This window comes from Podarcis cretensis, assembly GCF_951804945.1.
Source record: "Podarcis cretensis genome assembly, chromosome: 12".
In the NCBI taxonomy this organism is placed as follows: Eukaryota; Metazoa; Chordata; class Lepidosauria; order Squamata; family Lacertidae; genus Podarcis; species Podarcis cretensis.
The window spans coordinates 1,059,300-1,084,667 of NC_137181.1; the positions used below are offsets into that span (position 1 = coordinate 1,059,300).

General features: G+C 47.5%; 2 protein-coding genes across 6 annotated transcripts in view; one reads left to right on the forward strand and one right to left on the reverse strand.

Moving 5' to 3' along the window:
- The window catches only part of LOC307199270 (uncharacterized protein), a 178,964-nt gene that overhangs the window by 93,362 nt on the left and 60,234 nt on the right, over positions 1-25,368 (forward strand). The window lies entirely within an intron of this gene.
- LOC307227193 (uncharacterized protein) overlaps positions 1-25,368 on the reverse strand; it is a 112,764-nt gene that overhangs the window by 66,319 nt on the left and 21,077 nt on the right. For 2 of the 4 annotated variants that reach the window (XM_079996436.1, XM_079996437.1), the window contains exons 1-2: positions 24,430-24,522; positions 10,180-10,688 (exon numbers count right to left, since the gene is read on the reverse strand). The exons of 1 other annotated variant lie outside the window; for it this stretch is intronic. In XM_079996436.1, coding sequence (XP_079852562.1) covers positions 10,180-10,596 — 417 coding nt within the window. In that variant the 5' untranslated portion in view covers positions 10,597-10,688; positions 24,430-24,522. Of the gene's footprint in view, positions 1-10,179; positions 10,689-12,198; positions 12,445-24,429; positions 24,523-25,368 lie in introns of those variants that run through there. One more of the 4 variants, XM_079996438.1, reaches the window with a different exon arrangement.

Sequence of the window (25,368 nt, forward strand, 5' to 3'; positions counted from 1 at the left end):
CTTTTTTTACATTCAAAGCACTCATACGGTTTCTCCCCTGTATGAATTCTTTGATGGGGAGTGAGACTTTCCTTCCAAGCGAAGCTCTTTCCACAATCCATGCACTGATATGGTTTCTCCCCTGTATGAATTCTTTGATGGGGAGTGAGACTTTCCTTCCAAGCAAAGCTCTTTCCACATTCCAAGCACTGATATGGTTTCTCCCCTGTATGAATTCTTTGATGGGGAGTGAGACTTTCCTTCCAAGCGAAGCTCTTTCCACATTCCATGCACTGATATGGTTTGTCCTTGCTGTGAGTTCTTTGATGCCGCATGAGACCTGCTCTATCAGTGAAGCTCTTTCCACATTCCAAGCACTGAAATGGCTTCTCACCTGTATGGATTCTTTGATGGGACATGAGACCAATTCTCTGACTGAATCTCTTCCCACATTCCAAGCACTCAAAGGGCTTCTCCCCTGTATGGATTCTTTGATGCTGCATGAGACCTGCTCTATAAGTGAAGCTCTTCCCACATTCCAAGCACTCAAAGGGCTTCTCCCCTGTATGGATTCTTTGATGGGACATGAGACCTGCTCTATGAGTGAAGCTCTTCCCACATTCCAAGCACTCAAAGGGCTTCTCCCCTGTATGGATTCTTTGATGCCGCATGAGACCTGCTCTATAAGTGAAGCTCTTCCCACATTCCAAGCACTCAAAGGGCTTCTCCCCTGTATGGATTTTTTGATGCCGCATGAGACGTGCTCTATGAGTGAAGCTCTTCCCACATTCCAAGCACTCAAAGGGCTTCTCCCCTGTATGGATTCTTTGATGCCGCATGAGACCTGCTCTATGAGTGAAGCTCTTCCCACATTCCAAGCACTCAAAGGGCTTCTCCCCTGTATGGATTCTTTGATGTGAAGTCAGACAATCCTTCCAGCTAAAGCTCTTCCCACATTCCATGCACTGATATGCTTTCTTCTCGTTGTGACTTCTTTCATGGGAAGTGAGACTTCCCTTGTGACTAAAGCTTTTTCCACATTGCAAGCACTGATATGGTTTCTCCCCTGTATGAGTTCTTTGATGTAAAGTCAGACTCATCTTCCAACTGAAGCTTCTTCCACATTGCAAGCACTTATACGGTTTTCCCCCTGTATGAATTCTTTGATGGTAAGTCAGACTTTCCTTCCGGGTGAAGCTCTTTCCACATTCCAAACACTGATATGGTTTCTCCCCTGTATGAGTTCTTTGATGTAAAGCCAGATTATTCTTCCTATTGAAGCTTCTTCCACATTGCAAGCACTTATACGGTTTTTCCCCTGTATGAATTCTTTGATGGGAAGTCAGACTTCCCTTCCGGGTGAAGCTGCTTCCACATTCAAAACACTGAAATGCCTTTTCCGCTGTATGAGTTGCTTGATGGGATGTGAGATGGAACCTATGACTGAACGTCTTTCCACATTCCGAACACTGATATGGTTTCTCCCCTGTATGAATTCTTTGATGGGTTGTGAGATGGGCACTCTGACTGAACCTCTTTCCACATTCCAAGCACTGATATAATTTCTCCCCTGTATGAATTCTTTGATGGGAAGTCAGACTGTCCTCCCGGGTGAAGCTCCTTCCACATTCCAAACACTGATATGGTTTCTCTCCAGTATGAATTCTTTGATGAAGAGTGAAATGATGTTTCTGACTGAAGCTCTTTCCACATTTCATGCACTTATAGGGATTCTCCTTGCTGTGAGTTCTTTGATGGCCTGTGAGACTTATCTTCCGGATGAAGCTCTTTCCACATTCCAAGCACTGATATGGTTTCTCCCCTGTATGAATTCTTTGATGAAGAGTGAGATGATCCTTCCGACTGAAGCTCTTTCCACATTCCAAGCAGTGATAGGGTTTCTCCCCTGTATGAATTCTTCTGAAGCTTTCTATACGCTCCAAATATTGATACCGCTTCTCCATTGTGTAGATCTGGTCTCCCTCATTCTTCCTTTCTGATTCATCACCATCTGCAACAAAAAAGAAACGGATCACAGCCTCAGGGACTGAATTTCAAAAAGAATTCCAAAAGAGATATTGTAATCCAAAAGGCAGCCTTACCAAGAGACTCCATGATCCCACGATTCTCCTCCATTACTTCCTTATACAGAGCTCTTTGGTCAGGATCCAGCAGCTCCCATTCCTCATCTGTGAAATGAACAGCTACATCTTCAAAGCACACCAGACCCTAAAATAAAAAGGGAAAGGTCCCCTTCTTAGACAACATACAGATTATCTACTACACATTGCTCTGTTGTTTTCTGCCTGTTCATTGCTGTTTCGTTTTAATGTAATTGTTTTGTTGTACATTTTTATTATGGATGCATATTTTTATGTTTTAACAAAACTGTATTTTTGTGTGTATTTTAATGACTGGTATTAAGCTTTTGGGGGAATGGATGGAATGCCACATAGTGATCTTCAAATACCGTATTTTTCTCTCTATAATGCGCACATTTTTTCTCCTACAAAGTAAGGGGAAATGTCTGTGCGTGTTATTGAGCGAATGTGTGGTCCCTGGAGCTGACAGGCCTGAGTGCAGGGGCAAAAATCAGGCAATAATCAGATCGCACGGAGGAGGGAAGGCTGCAGAAGCAAGGCTGCTGCTTTCCTGCATTCTGCCTCAGGGTCTTACTGCCCACCCGCTTCTGTTTTCGGTTGCTATGTTTGCTCAAACGCAACAAAGAGCAGGGAAATCCCCTGCCCTCCTGGCAAGCAGAGGGGAAAGGAAAGGATCGCGTCCTTCCTTCTAATTCCTTCCTAGTCACACTGCGCGCAGGCTCCAGCCCACCTGGCTGAGGTTCCGTCGGCTAGGAGCGCAGCCGACAGCCACCACACCCTCCTCTCCGTGCTCCGGTGCTGCTGCGTCCAGCATTCTAGGGACTCGCAGGCAGCCGCAAAACATGCAGGTTGGAGGGGGGGGGAGGCTGGCTTGGGAGGGGGGAACTTTTGCCTTCCTTTCCTCCCTCCCGTTAAACCCCTCTCCTGCATTGTTAGCCAGCTGCTTCTCCGCACACCCCTCTCATGCTCCTTGTCCCTTGAGTTTTTCATTCCCTCCCCACTTAAAACGTGGTAATAAAGCACGGATCCACATTGATCCTCAGGATCTTTGCATTGGGTCACCCCAAATTCACCATCAGATCACATAGCATGTCCATGGCTACAGCCTGCACCAAAAATGTAAAGGGATTAGGGGTTGCTTGTGCGTAAGCGCCAAAACCGCTCCAAGCTGAGTAGTTGGCTAAAACTTTCCCTGACCGGACAGCCCTTACTTCGTGGCTGCCTTAATCACTGGCAGAATCCGTTAGTGGGCGTTTCCTGAACTTCTTCCAACATAAGAGCTCCTTGACAGAAAGTCTCCGCCTGGATTCCCTGCGCGACAGCTTTCTGCGCAGAGTGGGCGTCCCCAGGGGAGGTCCCGAGCTCTCTCCACTGGTCTCGCTGGAAGCGTCCCTGCGCCTTCCCTCCTCCTTCCCTTCTTCCTCAGCGGAAGATCTCCTCTTTCCCTGCTGGTTCCCTCCCCAGCGTCCGAGAGCCTCTCCACCACCCTGTGCTCCGATGGCAGTTCCCTGACATCCACCTCCCCGCCAGGACCCCCCTCACCCCCGGTCCGTCCCCTTTCTTCGGCCGGTGTTGCTGGGAACCCCCTGAAGGAACCTTCCCCATCTTCTGATGACTCGAACACTGCTCTCCACCTGCTACTACCTCTTCCCACTGAAGAATCTTCCCAATCCGATTCCACCCCTTCAGACACTTCTCCTCCCTCCTGCCCAGACGCTGGAAAGCGCACAAACTCCTCTTCATCGTCTGTGGTGCCAAATTGCTCCTCCCAGTATCTTGCTAAGGGTCTGGGCCTCCTTGGAACCTGCGGTGAAACTCTTCCAGGAGAAACTCATCCTCGATGGTTTCCGCTGGCACCCATGCATTTTCTGATTCAGGCTCCCCCTCCCAAGCCACTAGATACTCCACCTGTCTTCCCTTCCACCTTGAATCTAGTATCTCCGCTACATGACTGCTGCGCTCCCTCTCCTCTACCTGTGGGTGTATGGGAACCTCTCCTTCTCGTCCCTGAAATTCCCTCCCTGCCCGGTATGGTGAGAGTAATGACCTATGGAATACCGGGTGTAGTTTCATGTTGTCAGGCAGTTTGAGCCTAAAGGCCACCGGGTTCACCTGCTGTTACCTTGAAGGGTCCCAGTCGCTTAGGCCTTAATTTCTTGCAACCTCCCTTGAACGGTAACTCTTGGGTTAACAACCACACCCGGTCCCCCACCCTTATGGTCTCTCTTTCCCTCCTGCTCCTATCTGCCTGCCTCTTGTACACTTCCTTAGCCCTCTCCAAGTTCATCTTAAGCTGTTGGTGCAGGGCTTCCATCTCTTCCACAAACTGTTCAGCTGCGGGCACACTCCATCTCTCCTCCCCTTCCCCTGGGAATGCTCTGGGGTGACAGCCATAATTGGCCATGAACAGGCTCATTCCTGTGGACACATTGTAGGCAAATTCAGCCAAAGCCAATTTCTCTACCCAGTCATTCTCCCTCTTGCTGACGTAGCACCGTAAGTATTGTTGGAGTATACTGTTCGCTCTTTCTGCCTGCCCGTTGGTCTCCGGGTGCCTGGCCGTCGAGAAATTGACCTCTATGTGAAGGAGGCTCATGAGCTTCCTCCAGAACCTGGAAGTGAATTGTTTCCCTCGGTCTGATAAAACCCTCAAGGGGGCGCCATGCAGCCTGAAAACGTGTTCCACAAACAGCTTGGCGGTTTTCTCCGCCGTCACCGCATGTGAGCAAGCGATGAAATGGCACATCTTAGTTAACAAGTCGACTACTACCATGACGGCCGTCTTGCCCCTTGACTTGGGCAAATCGGTCATAAAATCTATGGACACTGCCTCCCATGGTCTTTCTGGTGTGGGTAATGGTTCCAGTAACCCCGCGGGTGCTGCCCTCTCCCCTTTGGCTCTCTGGCAGCGGTCGCACCCCCTTATATATTCTCGTACATCTTCCCTCACCTTTGGCCACCAGAACTGCCTGGTGACTAACAACATGGTTTTGTGTTGCCCAAAATGTCCCGTCGTGGGGCTGTCGTGCAGTTGTTTGAGTACTCTACTCCTCAAGTCCCCCCCTGGTATATACAATGCCCCCCTGTAATACAGTGCCCCATCCTTTTCCTCAAAACCCCCCGGGTTTCCTCCTGCCCTCCTGAGTTCCCTGATCTTGCTTTGGGCGTACTTGTCGTCTGGCGTCCCCTCTGCAAGCTCCCGTCGCCCTACCAACACTCCCCCCCACACCCATCGGTCCTCGGGTATCACATGTCATTCTTCCGGCGCTCCCTCTCCTTCCAGGTACTCTGGCTTCCGGGAGAGGGCGTCTGCTCTGACGTTTTTTTCCCCCGGTACGTAACGAATCTCAAAATGGAATTTGGAAAACTCCTGAGCCCACCGCACCTGTCTCTGATTGAGTACCCTCGCCGTTCTCCAGTATTCCAGGTTCTTATGGTCCGTGCACACCTGGATCTTGTGCTGCGCCCCTATCAGCAAATGTCTCCAGCGTCGAAACGCTTCGTAGATAGCCAGCAGCTCCCGGTCATACACCGTGTAGTTCTGCTCCGACTTGTTCAACTTCCGGGAGAAAAAGGCACACGGTCTCCAACCGGACTGGTTTCCTCCCCCCGGCTGGAGCAGTACAGCCCCCACCGCTCTGTCCGATGCGTCGGTCTCCAGCCTCATTGGCTTCTGCAGATCCACGTGCAAGAGCTGCTCTTCTGAAGCGAACGCCTTCTTTAGCCTTTCAAAAGATTGCTGCGCTTCCTCCGTCCAGACGAACTTCTTCTTGCTACTGAGGCAATCTGTGATGGGTGCCGTTAAGTGGGCAAAGTTCTTGATGAACTTCCGATAGAAGTTCCCAAACCCCAGGAACCTCTGCACGTCCTTCTGGTCTTGGGTGTCTTCCATTACAGTACCGCTTGTACCTTGCCTGGATCCATAGCTAGGCCTTTGTCTGACAATCGGTACCCCAGGAACTCGACCTCTCGGGTGTGGAACTGGCACTTCTCCAGTTTGACCCACAGCTGGTCTCCTGTAGCCTCTTGAGCACTTCCCGGACATCTCTGACATGTTGCTCCTTGTCCTCCGAATAAATCAACACATCATCTAAAAGGCCACGCAGTTCTTGTACAGCAAGGGCCCCAGAACGTGATGCATGAAAGATTGGAAACACGCTGAACCCGCTTGGAGTCCAAAGGGCATAACGAGATACTCGAAGGCCCCCAGAGGGGTGAACATGGTGGTTTTCCATTCATCTCCCTCCCTCATCCTGATCAGATTGTACGCCCCTCTTAGGCCCAGCTTGGTGAAAATCTTTCCCTTCCTCACCCTGGTCAAAATGTCATCAATCCTGGGCATGGGGAAGGTCACTGGTTCCGACACCGAATTAACGGCCCGGAAGTCCACTACCAGCCTGGGTTTATTAGTGTCCTTCTTGTCCACAAAGAACACTGGACTGCCCCCCACCGCCCTTGATTCCCTTATGAACCCTCTTTTCAGGTTCTTGTCTATAAATTCCCTCAACTCCTGCATCTCCCTGTCCGACATGGCGTACAGTTTGCCCACTGGCAGCTGGGCTCCTGGGAGTAGGTTGATTTGGCAGTCAAAGGGTCTATGAGGGGGCAGTCTATCCGCTTCTTTCTCACTGGACATTTTGCAAGTCAGCGTACTGCGGTGGTACCTGCCCCTTCTCTCCCACCGCCATCCCTGCCACTCTGGCTATTGCCATCCTCGGGGTTTCCCCCCCATGGCAGTGTTCCAAGCAGTGAGCTGACCCGAATGAGACCGTCCGCTGGTGCCATCCAACTAACGGATCATGTAGCGCCAGCCAGCTCATTCCCAGTATAATTGGCGGTCCTGCCACAGTGGCTACATGAAAGGCAATAATTTCAGTGTGCCTGGCAATCCTCATTCTCATGGGGGGCGTCTGGTGTGTTACCTCCCCCCCCCCAGGAGTTCCCTCCCATCGATCGTCGTGACTTGTAAGGGACTCCCTAGTGGCAGAGTCTGCAGCTGGTGCTCTAACGCAAATTCCTTGCTTAAAAAATTGCAAGAACTGCCTGAGTCCAACAGTGCCTTTATCTTGAGTGGGTGGCCGTTAGGGAGCTCTAGCACCACTTCTATGGCAATGGCTGCTCGGGGGGGCTCTGGCTTGGGCACATTTACTGGTTGTTCGCCTGGCTGCTGGGCCCTAACGGCAGCCAAGCGTTGGCTTTTCCCTGCTCCTTAAGCCCCTCCTCCTCACTCCCGGCCGCCCCCACCATTCCGTGCCATGCTTTCCTTTGAGGGCGGACCCTGGCAAAATGCCCTGGCTGTTGGCAGAGGAAACACTTCTTGGTTGTTTTGCCCTCCTTCTTTCGAACTTCTCCAGCGTTTGAAACCCTGCGCCCGCGCCTCCGATCTCCATTGGCTCCACTGGCGGGAAAGGTTGCTCTGGTATTTCAGGAATGCGGAAGTCATTCCAACGCTCTCCTCTGCCTTCCCGCTTCTCCAGAGCCCGCGCTTCCTGCCTCGCTCCGATGGCAAGCGCAGCCTTGGTCAGCTGATCCATCGACTGCGGGCGGGGCAGCGGGAAAGTTCATCTTTTACTGCGGGGGCCAGGCCTTCCTCAAATAACATCTGAATCGGTTCCGCAGTCAAATCCCAACCAAGTTGATCTATGAGCATGGCAAATCGCGACCAGTACTCTCTGACTGATTGGTTCCCTTGTTTGCACGCCATCAACTGCCTGCGTACCACGCTCTGCTCAATCTGGCTGGAAAGCATCAGATCCATGGCTGCAAATAACTTCCTCAAGTCTTTTAGGGCATCATTATCAGATGCCATCAGTGGTCTAACCCGCTCTCTGGCTCCAGCCTCCAGGTGTCCGACCACAAAGGCAACTCTCGCCCCCTCGTCCACAAAGTCATCATATTGCAGATCCAGTGCATACTGCACCTCTGTCTTAAAAGCCTGGTGGTTCCTCGGATAGCCCCCAAACTTATGCACCAGTCCCGGTACCTTCCTTGAGATGGGGGTGGGTTTCCCCTGCGCATCCTGAGCCCGCCTCTCATCGAGCCGCGCCGCTAGGAGAGCCAGCTGTTGCTCCAAATCTGTGTTTCTCTCCTCCAGAGTTGGTACTCCCCTGGCTCCGCCTCCGGCTCCGGCTCCGCCTCCGGCTCCTTCTGTGTTGCTCATAATGCCTCCTCCGCACAAACAACGTTGGTGACTGACAGATTGCTGTAAAGGGATTAGAGGTTGCTTGTGCGTAAGCGCCAAAACCGCTCCAAGCTGAGTAGTTGGCTAAAACTTTCCCTGACCGGACAGCCCTTACTTCGTGGCTGCCTTAATCACTGGCAGAATCCATCAGTGGGCGTTTCCTGAACTTCTTCCAACATAAGAGCTCCTTGACAGAAAGTCTCCGCCTAGATTCCCTGCGCGACAGCTTTCTGCGCAGTGGGCGTCCCCAGGGGAGGTCCCGAGCTCTCTTCCACTGGTCTCGCTGAAAGCGTCCCTGCGCCTTCCCTCCGACTCCGACTCCTTCCCTTCTTCCTCAGCGGAAAATCTCCCTCTTTCCCTGCTGGTTCCCTCCCCAGCGTCCGAGAGCCTCTCCACCACCCTGCGCTCCGATGGCAGTTCCCTGACAAAAAACATCACGCACCCACTGTTGCCTGGGGCTGCAATGGTGCAAAAACGTGGTTACAATGCGCAGATCCACATGGATTCTCAGGATTTTTGCATTGGGCTACCCCAAGCTCACCGTCAAATCACATGTCTGTGGCCACAGCATGAAGTACAAAAATGATACATCCACTATTTCTTTCAGATTTTTTTTTCTTGTTTTCCTCCTCTAAAAACTATGTGCGTGTTATGGTCAGGTGTGTGTTATAGAGCGAAAAATACGGTAATTCTCTCTGCTCATCGATTCCAGTTTCCCAGATGGAAGGATCCTCTCTTTGCTCTCCCAATCTACTGTTCTGGAGGTGGGGAGAACCTTCACAATGCATTAAAGTCAACTTCAGGGGGTACTGCGGGTCACGGGGAGGGGAATGAGGGGAAAGGTGAATTCTGGCCACTGTTTTTATGATTTGTCAACTATTTAGAAGCCTATTTTAGCATTAAATGTTAAATCTGTAAATAAAACTGCAACTACTGATAAATAATACAGTGGTACCTCGTATTACATACGCTTCAGGTTAAAGACTCCGCTAACCCAGAAATAGTGCTTCAGGATAAGAACAGAAATCGTGCTCCGGCGGTGCGGCGGCAGCAGGAGGCCCCATTAGCTAAAGTGGTGCTTCAGGTTAAGAACAGTTTCAGGTTAAGAACGGACCTCCAGAACGAATTAAGTACGTAACCAGAGGTACCACTGTATTAGCAGCATTCAGGAGGCTAGTCAACGAGAGGTGATTATTCACCATTCTCAGAACATAAGGCTCCTGCAATGGCCTTTACAGCCAAGAGAAGGAGGAGAGAGATTCATTAGGGACTCTTTGCCCCACAATCCTTCATTCTCCCTACCTGATCTGGTTCCATGGCTGCTGCATGTCTGCCTTCATGCAAAGATGGATAAGCATCTCTTGCCAGCATCATTCTGTCACCTGTGAGAGACAAAGGTAAGTGCCAGGCCATTTTCACATGCTTCTCTTAGAGGTGAAGCAGTGCATCTCTAACTACAGGGGGGCCTGTAAAAAAGTCTCACCTACTGAGTGCATTTTGACATTTGTATCTTAGCTAGGTAAAAATACATGTCCCCACTTTGGGCTCTTGGCCCCTAGTGTCCTCCCCACAGATTAGTGGCAAAATCTACAGAATGTGTGACCAAATGGGGAAAAAACCCTCCTTCCTCCTTACCCAGTGGTCTCTCTTTGGTGTCCAATGGAGTCTTCTCTGCCTCATAGGAATCCAGGCACGTTTCTGCAAAGATAATCTTTCCCTGAAAGGGCAAAAAGGATTGGAAGCAGAGAATGGAGAGAAACATTAGAAAAGGACTGGGAGAGGCAAAAGCTTTAGGGGTATCCGATCTCATTCCTTGGAGGCTTTCCAAATAAGATTGGGGGATTAAGAGAGAATTTTGGGATACTCTCTCTCATGTTCAGAGCCCCTTCGGATTATCCAGAGGAAAGTCGCTCTCACCTGCTTTCTCTCTGCCTGCTTCCTCTCCTCTGCCTGACTCAGGAGGAATCCTTCGGCCAGGGCCACCGCCTGGGAACTGCTCTCCGCTCCACATTCCCTCACCCAGCTCTCCATCTCTGGTGGAAGGACAGCCAGGAACTGCTCCAAGATCACCAGGTCCAGCATCTCAGCTTTCGTGTGCCTTTCTGGCTTCAGCCACTGATGGTCAAGGTGGTGGAGTCGGCTGCAAACCTCTCGAGGTCCTTTGGCTTCCTGGTAGCAGAAGTGCCTGAACTGCTGGCTCTGCACATCAGAGCGGACAATGTCCTCCTCACCCAGGATCTTCTGCATGGAGCTTTCCCAGAATCCCCCACTGCTCCCAGTTTGGGTGGCATGGCCTCTTCCTGCTTCAGGGCCAGCAGACTCTGACTCATCCATCTGGGCTCTGTGGAATCCCCCAAGAGATCGGAAGAAAGCTCTTGGTTCTACTGCCAAGTTCTGTCTTTCCTAAGTAGAGGCCTTTGCAAATCCTACAAAGCAAATACATTGTTCTGTTATGAAATTGATACACAGCCAGGAAAAGAAAATGATTCCCGGAATATTATTAGGAACCAGGGCTGGACTGCAACACAACCCAGACTCTGAACTTTCTTTTTCAAAAAAGGAAAAGGAGAAGCCCTACTAGACGTTACTATGCAAAATGTGCAGGAAACATTGGGAAGGTCTGTCAAATGAATCAGCCTAGTTGCTCCTGCCTTTCAGTGTTTTCAGTCAATGAAAGAAGACAGAACTGTGATTGACAAGTGAGTCATTTGTACAAGTGTAATTTTGACAATAGGCTAGAGCCTCTGCAGCCGCTGCAACCTTCCAACAGTTTGACCTCACCCCAAAGGCACACTCTCCCATTGTCTCCTGAGACAAATGGATGCCAACCAACCAACCAACCCACCCACCCTGGGATCCTCAAGAGCTGCTCTCCCTCCCTCCCTCCCTCCCTCCCTCCCACAGTTCAGTGACCATTTCCTTCCTGCTTCTGTCTCATTTTCTAGCCACTTGGAATGTGCAAAGTTCTCAAGACAAACTGCTGGGGTGGAATCCCCTTTTCTTAGGTCTGAGGGCCAAAGGATAGCACTATAAACAAGTGAGAAGGGCTCACATTCCTCCTATGATTGTAAATAAATTCTCTATTTGTAAGTGCCCCTTTCCAGCTCCAGCCAGGTTGCCCAGCCCTGTCCCCTTGGAGCAGAGATGACATGGCCAGGGTACTCTCTGCTGTGGATCAGATAGGATCATCGCGATGCCCTCTGAGTGGAACCATCTTGAGGATGGTTCAGAATCTGCTCCAGATTGTTGGCTGGGCTCCCTTTCTTTATGAAGGGCATTTATTTCCTCCCTTTTTCTCCAAGGAGCATCCATGGGTCTACCCCATCTCATTGAATCCCTCCCATTACAACCCCTGAGAACACATTTAATTCCTGTTTTAAAACAGCTGCATTGGTGGTCCCTTCATTTTCAGGTCCAATTCAAAGTGCTCACAGGAGTATAATATAATAATAGGAATTTATTATTTACACCCCACCCATCTGGCTGGGTTTCCCCAGCCCCTCTGGGAGGCTCCCAACCAAATATTAAAAACACAATACAGCATTAAACATTAAAAACTGCCCTAAACAGGGCTGCCTTTGGGAGGGGTTCACTTAGCCCCCCCAATATGTCAAGAACCACCTTCTTCCCTACAGACCCTCTTGGCTGTGAAATTTGGCAGGGGGGCCCTCTTGGTAGTTTCACCCCCTTGAGAGTCTTGGTTGAGGGTGGCCGAAGAGAGGGCATCCTCACCCATATTTTAAAATGGTTGCAATCTGCTCCGGAACAGTGGTAATAGTAGTGAAAATACCAACAAACAATAATAAAAATAATAATAACATAAAGCCTCAAGCATGGGGGAAAAGCCTCAAGTTACACACAGACCTTCTAGAAACGGGGGTGAGGGGTGTTTGGAATCTGTAGTTTTGAGCATTTGCCTCAATCTCAGGCGCTGACCTCTAATAATGAACCATATGTTGCAGATATTCCTGTAAACTAATTGTGAAATACAAATGACAAGAGAAGACTCGGTCAGTTTATCTGTATCCTTTCTTCTTCCTAGTTTTCTCCTTTTGCTTCATCCCATGAGGTATTTTCCCTCAGAGCCAGAGCAGAGTGTGGGGGTGCAGTGCCTCCGAGGTTCCAGCAGAGGGCGGGAGCCTCTCTCTCTCTGATTGGCTGCCAGCCCTTTTGGAGGGAAAATCCGAGGAGGGAGAGAGTTTGACAGAGCCTGATTTGAGAGGGGAGGTGGGGATTTTATTACTGTTTATTATTATTATTATTATTATTATTATTATTATTATTCAGAGAGGCTCTTTTCTGAGGGAGAACTGCCTCTGATCTGGGGAGAATCTTTCTAGCCAGAAGAAGGAGTCTCACAACTTAGAGAGGAAGAGGACCCAGTGGAGGGTCTGGGGAGAATATGGAGGCAGGAATTAATCTGGAGGGCTGAGTCTGAGGAGGCAGGAGAGGGAGGAGCTGTGGGAAGACGGACTAAACCAGGGTCTCCTTCCAGTCAGGAGGGGAGAGGTCTGCTAGGGAAAGGAGACCCCCTGTAGTGATGTTAGGAAATGGCCTGTGAGGGAAAGTGGAGCCAGAGTGGAGTGTGGGGGTGCAGTGCCTCCGAGGTTCCACCAGGGGGCGGGAGCCTCTCTCTCTCTCTCTCTCTCTCTCTCTCTCTCTCTGTCTCTGTCTCTGATTGGCTGCCAGTCCTTTTGGAGGGAAAATCCGAGGAGCCCTTTCGGAGGGAAAGAGTTGGACAGGGCCTGATCTGAGAGGGGAGGTGCGGATTTTATTATTCTTTTATAACAATAGTAATTATTATTATTCGGAGAGGCTCTGTCTGAGGGAAGAATCTCTCTAGCCAGAAGAAGGAGTCTCACAGCTTAGATAGGAAGAAGACCCAGTGGAGGGTCTGGGGAGAGTATGGAGGCAGGATTTACCATATTTTTTGCTCTATAAGACTCACTTTTCCCCTCCTAAAAAGTAAGGGGAAATGTGTGTGCCTCTTATGGAGCGAATGCAGGATGTGCAGCTATCCCAGAAGCCAGAACAGCAAGAGGGATTGCTGCTTTTGCTGCGCAGCGATCCCTCTTGCTGTTCTGGCTTCAGAGATTCAGAATAATTTTTTTCTTGTTTTCCTCCTCCGAAAACTAGGTGTGTCTTGTGGTCCGGTGTGTCTTATAGAGCGAAAAATACAATAATCTGGAGGGCTGAGTCTGAGGCAGGAGAGGGAGGAGCTGTGGGAAAATGGATAAACCAGGGTCTCCTTCCAGTCAGGAGGGGAGAGATCTCCTAGGAAAAGGAGACCCCCAAATGAATAATAAAGGCCTGAGAGGATCTCAGAAACCTCATCAGGAGGGCTTTAAACTGACTAATGTGGGGGAGGGAGACAGTGCTCCTGAAGGTAGGAGTCTATCAATTGATGAAGATGATAATCCAAATGTCATAGACCAAACGGAGCAAACAGCACGCAGACCTAGTGGTGGGAGGAAAAAATCCTTAAATAAGAGACACGGGGGAATTATTCATGGACTTCAATGTCTGTACACTAATGCGCAAAGCATGGGAAATAAACAAGATGAGCTTGAGCTCTTGCTACAGCAAACTAAATATGACATAATAGGCATCACTGAAACCTGGTGGGACAAGTCCCACGACTGGAATGTAATAATGGAGGGATACCATCTATTTCAGAGAAACAGACCAGACAAGAAAGGAGGAGGAGTGGCGTTATATGTCAGGGATGTGTATACCTGTGAAGAGATCCAAGATTTAGAACCTCAAAGCCAAAGTGAGAGCATTTGGGTCAAAATTAATGGAGAGAAGAATAACAGTGACCTCATTGTGGGAGTTTACTATAGATCCCCAAGCCAAACGGAGGACATAGATGAGGCCTTCCTGGAACAGATGGCCAAGCATGCAAAAGGAAGGGAGAGAGTAGTAATAGGGGACTTCAATTACCCGGATATTTGTTGGATGTCAAAATCAGCCAAGAGCATAAGGTCAAACAGATTCCTCACTGGCCTTGCAGACAACTTCTTTGTCCAGAAAGTGGGAGAAGCAACAAGAGGAACAGCCATTTTAGATCTGGTCCTAACCAATGTTGATGACCTGGTTAGTGGGGTAGAAGTGGAAGAATCATTAGACGCGAGTGATCATGCTCTTCTGAAGTTTACTATACAGCAGAAAGGAGCAGCCAAGCATACTAGGACTCAATATCTTGACTTTAAGAAAGCCAACTTCATAAAACTTAGGGAAGTGCTGGGTGAGATCCCATGGACAGTAATACTAAAAGGAAAGGGAGTTCATGATGGCTGGGAGTTTGTTAAGAGGGAGATAGTAAAAGCACAACTTCAGGCAATACCAATGAGACGGAAACATGGAAGGTGCCTAAAGATGGCAGGGTGGCTATCTAAAGAACTTTTAACTGAGTTAAGATTAAAAAAGGATGTGTACAAAAAATGGAAAAGGGGGAAACCACCAAAGAGGAATTCAAACAAATAGCCAGCACGTGTAGACACAAAGTCAGAAAAGCTAAAGCACAGAATGAACTCAGGCTTGCTAGAGAGGTTAAAAGCAACAAAAAAGGCTTTTATGGGTATGTTCGTAGCAAAAGGAAGAACAAAGAAACCGTGGGGTCACTCAGAGGAGAAGATGGTGAAATGCAAACAGGGGACACAGAAAGGGCTGAACTCCTCAATGCCTTCTTTGCCTCAGTCTTCTCCGAAAGAGAAAACAATGCCCGACCTGAAGAATTTGGAGCAAATGATTCAGCAGAGGAAACACAGCCCAGAATAACTAAGGAGATAGTACAAGAATACTTGGCTAGTTTAGATGTATTCAAGTCTCCAGGGCCAGATGAACTGCATCCAAGAGTATTAAAAGAACTGGCAGATGTGATCTCAGAACCACTGGCAGTCATCTTTGAGAATTCCTGGAGAACAGGCAAAGTCCTGGCAGACTGGAGGAGGGCAAATGTTGTCCCTATTTTCAAAAAGGGGAAAAGAGAGGAGCCAAATAATTACTGCCCAGTCAGTCTGACATCCATACCAGGGAAGATTCTGGAGCAGATCATTAAGCAAACAGTCTGTGAGACCTAGAAAGGAATGCTGTGATCACCAATAGTCAGCATGGATTTCTGAAAAATAAGTCACGTCAGACGAACCTGATCTAGTTTTTTGACAGAATTACAAGCCTGGTAAACGAAGGGAACGCAGTGGATGTAGCCTACCTTGATTTCAGCAAGGCATTTGACAAGGTGCCCCATGATATTCTTGTAAAGAAGCTGGTAAAATGCGGTCTTGACTATGCTACCACTCAGTGGATTTGTAACTGGCTGACTGACCGCACCCAAAGGGTGCTCATCAATGGTTCCTCTTCATCCTGGAGAAGAGTGACTAGTGGGGTGCCACAGGATTCTGTCTTGGGCCCGGTCTTATTCAACATCTTTATCAACGACTTGGATGATGGACTCAAGGGCATCCTGATCAAATTTGCAGATGACACCAAACTGGGAGGGGTGGCTAACACCCCAGAGGACAGGATCACACTTCAAAACGACCTTGACAGATTAGAGAACTGGGCCAAAACAAACAAGATGAATTTTAATAGGGAGAAATGTAAAGTATTGCACTTGGGCAAAAAAAATGAGAGGCACAAATACAAGATGGGTGACACCTGGCTTGAGAGCAGTACATGTGAAAAGGATCTAGGAGTCTTGGTTGACCACAAACTTGACATGAGCCAACAGTGTGACGCGGCAGCTAAAAAAGCCAATGCAATTTTGGGCTGCATGAATAGGAGTATAGCATCTAGATCAAGGGAAGTAATAGTGCCACTGTATTCTGCTCTGGTCAGACCTCACCTAGAGTTCTGTGTCCAGTTCTGGGCACCACAGTTCCAGAAGGACACTGACAAACTGGAACGTGTCCAGAGGAGGGCAACCAAAATGGTCAAAGGCCTGGAAACGATGCCTTATGAGGAACGGCTGTTGCAGGAACCCCCCCACCCCAATCATTCTGTTTGTATAAACTTCACACACACACACACACACACACACACGCCACATTTCTGTTATAAATTCATAGAAAAATAGAAAATCAATCATACATCGGATTTGCACTGTTTCATTTTATTTTTACTCCATATGACAAGAACTAACAAAGGAGGGTGACTTAGTCCTGGTCAGCCATAATCCCTTCACTGTCTCAGCACATACACAGGAGCCCTGCCCATACCAACCCTGATGATCCCAGACAGAAGACAATCAAGATCACAAAGAACTTGCATATGGGAGTGGATTCAACATGGACTGAAACAAAGGACACTGATCAGATCTTCCCTCAGGGGGCAGGAAACTGCAAACTCCCCTTTGTCTCCTGGAAGTTCCTGGAAGTGATTCATGGGGAGGGGGGAAAGGAGGAACCAGCCAGGTGACAAGACACTCAAGTTACCACCAACTCCTCCCTCAACCCCTCCTTTCTGTAATGTATGCATGATGTTTCTGGGGGTGGGCTAGACCTAGAGGAGGGGAATTTCAAAAGTTTTTATAAGACTTTGCACACTATTCTTCTGGGTCTTTCCTCTCTCCTGCACGTGAGGGGAATACCCTGTTGCAACAGTTCAATAAAGGCCAAGCCTACAGGCTGCTGTTTTGCTCCAAGTTATCCTGGTTGGTGTCTTTGTTTTGTCCAAGGGAGCCCTCGGATTTTTCCGGTAACAGTTTGGCGACCATGCTCAGGGACACTTGGTTCTCCTGCAAAGGTGAGAGGGGAGATAGAGGGGATCGGGCGCCACTGGGCAACCTTAGCCCAGGGATCCTTCTTCCTCTCCCTGCCTCCTCTTTGCGGGCGGTAATCAATCGTCACCAAAAGCCCAACCAGGGGGAGCAAAGGCAAGGTCAAGCCGGCTAAAAAGAAAAGGATCCCGGGATCCGCGGGGGACATCTTCAAACGTGAGTATGGTTTGAAGTAAATACATTGGGAGGGGGGTGGAGAAGCAGCGTCCCCACGACAGCCAGACTTTCCTTCTTTCATTTCTGACGTTCCCTCCCGGGGTCGTCCAGGAACGTCTTAAACTCCCCTTTTCTCCCCCGATTCTCCCCTTTCGGATAGTGGCCAGGGAGGTCGCGGAACTTTACTGTCTGACGTTCCCTCTCGGGGTCGTCCAGGAACGTCAAAACCTTTCCCTTTCTCTCCCCCCAATTTCTTACGCGGAACGTGTCCGGGGAAATTGTGGTACTTTTACTGTTTTCCGATGTTCCCTCTCGGGGTCGTCCAGGAACGTCTTAATCTCTCTATCCCTTTTCTCCCCCGTTTTCCGTCTTGGAATTGAGTCCGGGAAAGCGTGGCTCTTTACTGTTTTTCTCTGATGTCCCTCTCTCGGAGTCGTCCAGAGGCATCCTTCAAAGCACTCTCTCTCTCTCTCTCTCTCTCTCTCTCTCCTCTAATTATGCAAACAAAGCTGCCCCTCCTGCCTGGCAACCTTTGCTAGGGATGACCCGGGTACGTGAGAACGCAAGGTTGTTTGTTTCCTTTCCAAACCTTCATTTTCTCGGGCCTTAATCTGGCATTGCACTGCGGAAGCGTCCAGTAGGGGTTCCGAACTTAGTCTCAAAGGCTAGGCAGGAGGCTGTCGTGGAGGGTAGAGGGGGAAATTGTCTTGTAAACAGCGCTGAGGTAAGGAATTCCGGGCAGAGAGACCCGTGGTTTGAGTTTCCGGGCAGAGGGACCCGTGGTTTGAGTTTCCGGGCAGAGAGAGACCCGTGGTTTGAGTTTCAGGTTCAGGTTTGAGATTTCCAGAAATTAATTCGTGGTTTATAGATAAGTAGGAATTGTGTTAGTCAAGGGTACTTTGAGTACTGAAAGGATCTTTTATCTGTCCCCCCTTTCTTTCCCATTGCCCCTCTTCCCTTGTGTGTGTGCGTCCACTCTTTCTGTCTTTAGCGTACTTCATTAACGAAAAAAAAGAAGAAAAAAGCCTAATAACAACATATGAGAGAATGGGAGCTCACTAAACACCCTAACTGGACTCCTCCTGGCAACAAAGCTTCCTTGAAGCCTTTTTGCCCCAGAGAGGATTCTAATATGCCCCTCCAGCTTGTCATCTCCAATTGGGAAAAAAAAAATAAAAAAAATAAAGGGGCAAAATGGTCTTTCCAAGTACAAAGTACGAGACCATTGTAACTTTTAGTGGGTGGCTTAGGCCCACCACCTGGAACCCAGGGCACAGTGGCCACCCCAGGGATCCTTTAACAAAATCAGGGTTTGAACCCTTAGGGAGAGCTGAACACATCAAATTTGGGTTGTTAAACTAGAACCTAAAGCTAGAACATGAAACCGTAAATTTAATGGTGCTCAGAAGGCAGTAGATATAATAGCCCAGCCTGGGAGCCCATGCATTTGAGATCTTAGTTTCTCAAAAAAAAAAAAAAAAAAAAAAAAAGGAAAAAAAAAGATAAGAGATGTACTCAAAGATTTGGAAATATTTAAAGGGTTTGTGTTTACATTGGCTCCGGCATCCACAGACTGTTCTTAAATGCACATAGTTTTAAATTACAAGCATGCTTCGAAATTTTAAATCTAAGGAAGCCATGTTGGGCCTCATCAATCTTAAACAGGACCAAAAATAAATAAATAAATAAAAATCATTAGAATGAAGTGTGCAAATGTTTGTTCTTTGAGAGAGGCTCCAAGGAGTCTTCCTCCGAGTAGCTTGAGTGAGGAGTATGATTTTAAGTTGATGGTAGATAATGTTATGTTGCAACGTTTGAGTTTATGAGTTTATATCCGTGTTCCAGTATTTCTTTCCAGTATTTTGAAATGTGCTGTGAAAAAACTAATGTTTCTGCTGCAAAAGCCTAGTAGAGCCAACTGCTCTCTCAAGCTAAAATGCAGTGTATGTATTTCATTAAGCATCTGCCTATGAAAATGTGTTCTTTCTAAGAAAAAATTGGTATTAAAAATTGGTTTTAAATGTAGAGGCTTCCATAGCCAGCAAAATTGTCTATCTGAGTCCAGTCCTGATATCAGTCTCTATAAGACTTCCTGGCCTCTTTTCTTAGAAAATGCCCCCCTTGTTTCATTCTGTCTCTTTCATGTTTTCCCCCCCACTTCTCCTTCTTACTTCTGTGCTAGGTAAATTTACTCCCAAGTAAGCTTCCTTTAAAGGAAACTGCAAGGGGGGGGGCATAGATTAGGCTTACTATTCCTATGCAAGTTCAGGAAAAACTCACTTTTGTATTCCTTTTAAATCAAATCTATGGCTGTTTTAACTATGTTTTATAAGAGATCCTCTCCCTCTTAGGAAAAATGTTCACTTCAATCTTCCTTTAAAGATAATTTCTCTAGGAACTTGAAGGAAGCAAACTCACTCAAACTATCTCAAGATCTGCTAAAACGGCTCTGTGTAAAGTTGGCTACTTTTCTTTTTCTCTTCCTTAGTACATGATACGAGCATAGATGTTTCCTTTCCCAGTTAAAAATCTGTACTTAAATGTATATGTCCTTTTGGTACTGCAAATCTTGCTTTGAAATCTTGCTATGAACACTGTATTTAGGGTTGGACTAGATGACCCAAGGGTCCCTTTCCGCTCTCCCAATTTGTGGCTGTGTGGAGGGCCATGTGTCTGCAAGCATGTGATGAGTTGAAATTCAGCCCAACTTTGCTCTTTGTTTTTCTTTAAAAAAGGTGAGAGGTAAAAAATCCGTGATGTTTTGAAGCAGAACTGGTAATTTCAAGCATTTGAGTGATTACAGTGTTTATCATTTTCTCTACTATTAAAAAAAAAAAAAAAAAAATCCTATAAATTCTGACTCTCTGGCCATTTTTTCCCATATATAAGGGCGTGGCATTGTTCCGCGAATTGCCAGAGGGATATTAGCCCTTTCCTGTACATAAAGGAAGCAATCCCTTTTGCTTGGGCTGCAATTGCTAGCTTTTGTGAATACTTAAATTGCTGAGTTTCTCTTTTTTGTTTTAAAATCTAACCCTATTTTTAAAATCTACTCCTTACCCTTCATTCCCTTTATTCAAATGGTAATTTAGCCAAAGGTTTCAACATTTTCAATAGTATAAAAGAGACATGAACTCTGCACATGCACAGAGGCTAGATCAGCAAAGAAGGGGGAACTGTAGGGAGTGAGAGGAGCTTGGGCTGAAGGGGGAAATTTATCCAAATTTCCTTATGTAAAACTTGGAGCCACTGAGGGAAATCACCCTTAATGTGTCCTTTCCTCCAGGGGCTTCGTAAGACAAAAGGATTAAAAACAAAAACAAAAACAAAAAACCAACCCCCCCCCCAAAAAAAAACTAGCCCATCAAAAGTCAAGAGTCTTCCAGGTTCCAAATCTTAACATGCCAAATTCTTTTCACAGGTAAATATCAAAACGCTCCCACTGTGAGTTCCACTCTTGAATAGTCCTCCCCCCAATGAGATTTAACTTTTATAACAGGCTTTGTGTGCATTTTAGGAACAGCATTTCCTGACAGGTATCTCACATGAAATATTTTTTCCCTTTTAACAGGATATGTGAACCCCGATAACAAAGTGTTTGTCCCTTCTTTTCTCCCACAGCAACTTTCTTTCCTGTTCTGTGAAACAAGTCTGAATCCCTGCTGTATTAGTGACTTCCATCTCTTTGTGGCTTTGACGCTTTAAGTTACAAATAATCTCTTTTCATTTATTTAATCAGTTTTTCCATGATGTCTATGAAATTAATCGAAGCACAACCAAACATTGTTTGTGGATTGGTATTTGTTTACCTTTTTGCCTGAGTATTATTATTTTTGGTTCCTCATAGGTCATTGTGTGTGTGTTTTACTTTGGGGACATGTCCATCACATACTGAAAGTCATTTTAAGCCCTTTTCCATTGTTTTCTCATTCTTTCGGTCCAGTAGTAATCAGTGGTTTTGAGAATATCTTTGTATTATTTAATAATAATTCTTTTCTAAATCTGATGTCTTTGTGTCAAGTCTGTTTTCATCTGACTGGTAATCTAATTTTTTGGCTTTCTTTTTTATTTTTTAACCTTTGTTGTATTTTTACAGTCCTCTTTCTATACATGTGGAGTAATTTTTAATTTAATAATATGAAAAAAAACAACAACAACAAAACTAAGTGAAGGAAAGCAAACAAACTTAGCAGATAATAACAGTAATTATATGGAAATGTGATAATAATATTGAAATGAATAAAATGCTTAATCCGCAAAGATTTTTATTATTTGCAGCTTCCCATGGAAACTGAACGACATCCTTTTTGCCTTTCGCCCCTTCCCTTTTTTTAACTGTCTTTAAAGTCCCCCAAACCCTGCCCCTTACAGGATATCTCTTCTACAAATGTGTTACTACAGATCCAATGAAAAGCTTCGCCACTACAAGACCTGCAACAGCAACAGACACCAAAGTTTTCAAAGTGGCCACAGCGATCTCTTTCAAAGGATATAGACTGCCGGGGGAGTGGGGCTGACAAAGGGGGGAGGAGTTGAATTGCAAGGACATTTTCTCACTTTTGAACCTCAAGATACATGCGTAAAAATATCACAATTGTCTCAAGATATGCAACTGATACTATTAGTTTGTTTTGTATTATGTGTTATTATGTAGGAATGTTGAAATGTGTCTGACAGTGTTAATTTCCACAAATGGGGGGAATTGGGGCTATTTTTGTGGCTATTTTTGTGTGTAATTGTTTTTATGTTTAATGTCTTATTCCTTACACCCCAGTGGAGGATTCTCATACATTTTATGCTTTTTACAGATCAGGCTATTATGTAGTCCAATGTTTAGAATTAGATAAATTTATAACCACATTTAGTTGTTTCACCTGGCACTCTGCCAACTTCCCTACCCATTTTAAAAATGTGCTAAAACTCACTTTACCAAGGAGAAGCTTCAGGAAGGTGTGTATGCTTTGGTTTAGCCGGAATAATCCCTTATAGAGTTAAATTGACTTATTTGGACAAGTGCCCTTTTAAGAATGGGTTTCTTTTAACAGATTGGTTTGAAAAGTTGAGAACCATGGGGCAAGATAAATTCAAATTGGACTCAGTTTGAATTGGGCAAGTGTATCCAGGCTGCAAGTAGCTTTTTGGTCCTTAAAGTGCAAGTGAGCAACTTCCCATGACTGCAAGACCAGAGCCTATAATAATAAAATCCCATAGAATGGCCAGGCAAGGACATTTCTCTCCTGACGTGCCCAAACCTGTGCCAGCTGTGGTGAGTGCCAGGCAACATGGTTAATATGAAAGCCCCAAGTGGATTCACCAGGGATTGCTACTACTGTGACACGATGCCGATGTGAGACCACAGAAGAGCTACTTTGACACCTGAGAACACAAAATGGTGGGGGGCAAAGCAAACTGCATTTTTCAGTCATTAGTGGACCTTCCTGCTAAATGTAAAGCATACGCCACTATTGAGAAAATATTTATTCCAAGGTGCCAAAATACCGCAAGTAACTGAGCAACAAAATATTGATTTTACGTGATATCCTATGTCTAACTATGAGCACTGTTACACTGTTACATTTCTATGCAAATATCCTTGAGAAATGTGACATCCAAGTCCCTTTCAGGTTCACATGGACACACGCATCTGGGAGGGAGAATAGCAGGTTAATATTTACCACTTTAAATTGTGCGGAGAAAAGGATTGCAAAGTAGCCACCTTTGCAATCTTATCTCCGAAGGGGGGAACTGTTGCAGGAACCCCCCCACCCCAATCATTCTGTTTGTGTAAACTTCACACACACACACACACACACACACACACGCCACATTTCTGTTATAAATTCATAGAAAAATAGAAAATCAATCATACATCGGATTTGCACTGTTTCATTTTATTTTTACTCCATATGACAAGAACTAACAAAGGAGGGTGACTTAGTCCTGGTCAGCCATAATCCCTTCACTGTCTCAGCACATACACAGGAGCCCTGCCCATACCAACCCTGATGATCCCAGACAGAAGACAATCAAGATCACAAAGAACTTGCATATGGGAGTGGATTCAACATGGACTGAAACAAAGGACACTGATCAGATCTTCCCTCAGGGGGCAGGAAACTGCAAACTCCCCTTTGTCTCCTGGAAGTTCCTGGAAGTGATTCATGGGGAGGGGGGAAAGGAGGAACCAGCCAGGTGACAAGACACTCAAGTTACCACCAACTCCTCCCTCAACCCCTCCTTTCTGTAATGTATGCATGATGTTTCTGGGGGTGGGCTAGACCTAGAGGAGGGGAATTTCAAAAGTTTTTATAAGACTTTGCACACTATTCTTCTGGGTCTTTCCTCTCTCCTGCACGTGAGGGGAATACCCTGTTGCAACAGTTCAATAAAGGCCAAGCCTACAGGCTGCTGTTTTGCTCCAAGTTATCCTGGTTGGTGTCTTTGTTTTGTCCAAGGGAGCCCTCGGATTTTTCCGGTAACAGGGCTAAGGGAGCTGGGCATGTTTAGCCTGGAGAAGAGGAGGTTAAGGGGTGATATGATAGCCATGTTCAAATATATAAAAGGATGTCACATAGAGGAGGGAGAAAGGTTGTTTTCTGCTGCTCCAGAGAAGCGGACACGGAGCAATGGATCCACACGGGGGGGGGGGGAGATAAAGCCTAAGCAGGGGTCAACAACCTTTTTCAGCAGGGGGCCGGTCCACCATCCCTCAGACCTTGTGGGGGGCAGGACTATATTGGGGGGGGGGGAATGAACGAATTCCTCAGCCCCACAAATAACCAGAGATGCATTTTCAATAAAAGGACACATTCTGGATTCACCCCGCCGCCTCCCCCAAGCAGGAAGAGACCCCCCACTCCTGCAGGGAGGGCCTGACCCCTCCCTGGCCCAGCCAGCCCCTCCTCCCTGCTCTTTCTCCTCCCCCAAGAGGGGCGAAGACTGACTCCAGCCTGACTGACTGAGACTCAACAGGACTAGACGGGGCTCTGGACCCCCCAGGAGACTCCTCTGCCATTGCAGCATACTCAAGTCTGGCTGGATTGAAGCAAAGCGGTGAGCAGCCTTGGCTAGGAAGGAAGAACAGGGTTGCAGCCCTCCTGCAAAACCACCCGCCCCCCGGCTTTGCAGGGAGCAAGGAGGGGGTGCAGGACCCTGGGGGGCACGCATGATCTGGACACGGCCCCCCTGCAGCCCTGGGACCCCCAAAGGGAGGAGAGAGAGAGGAGACTCACCCGATTGCAGCAGGAGCCACCCAGGCAGCAAAGCTGGCAAAGGAGACACGCAAAACATCCACCGCCCGCCCCCCACCCCTTGCAGGAAGTGACCTGTCCCCCCCTTCATCTCCTCTCTAGGAATTCGGCTCAGTTCCTTTTAACCCTTGGCAAGCCAAACATCCCAAACTCATCCCCCACCCCACCCCTCTGCGTTTCCTTCCTCCAGAGCCGGAGCGCAGGAGGAGCCCCGCGCATTGCTGCCCCCCCCCAGGTGCTGTGTTTTGGGGGATCTGAGCTGGTCTCTCCCTTGGCCTGAAACAGCAGGAGAAGCTTGCAGGGGGAGCGTGCCCCCCCCCGGGCTGCATCTCCTTTCACCCCCATCCTCGCCTCCTGCTTGGCTGTAGCCAAAACCAGACAAGAAGGAACCAGATCCCACGTGCAGCTGAGTCCCGTTCACGGATCGCCCTTCCCCGCAAGGCTGCGGGCCTGGCGAGTTGAAGGGGGGGGGTTGAAGGGGGTGGATGTAGGGGGGATCCCACCCGGGGGTCCCACCAATTCAAGGCACAATCCCGGTATTAAGATCGCTGGAATAAATATCAACAACCTCAGGTATGCAGATGACATAACATTGATGGCAGAAAGTGAGGAGGAATTAAAGAACCCTTTAATGAGGGTGAAAGAGGAGAGTGCAAAATATGGTCTGAAACTCAACATCAAAAAAACGAAGATCATGGCCACTGGTCCCATCACCTCCTGGCAAATAGAAGGGGAAGAAATGGAGGCAGGGAGAGATTTTACTTTCTTGGGCTCCATGATCACTGCAGATGGTGACAGCAGTCACGAAATTAAAAGACGCCTGCTCCTTGGGAGAAAAGCAATGACAAACCTAGACAAGCAATGACAAACCCAAACCTATCCATTCTGAAGGAAATCAGCCCTGAGTGCTCACTGGAAGGA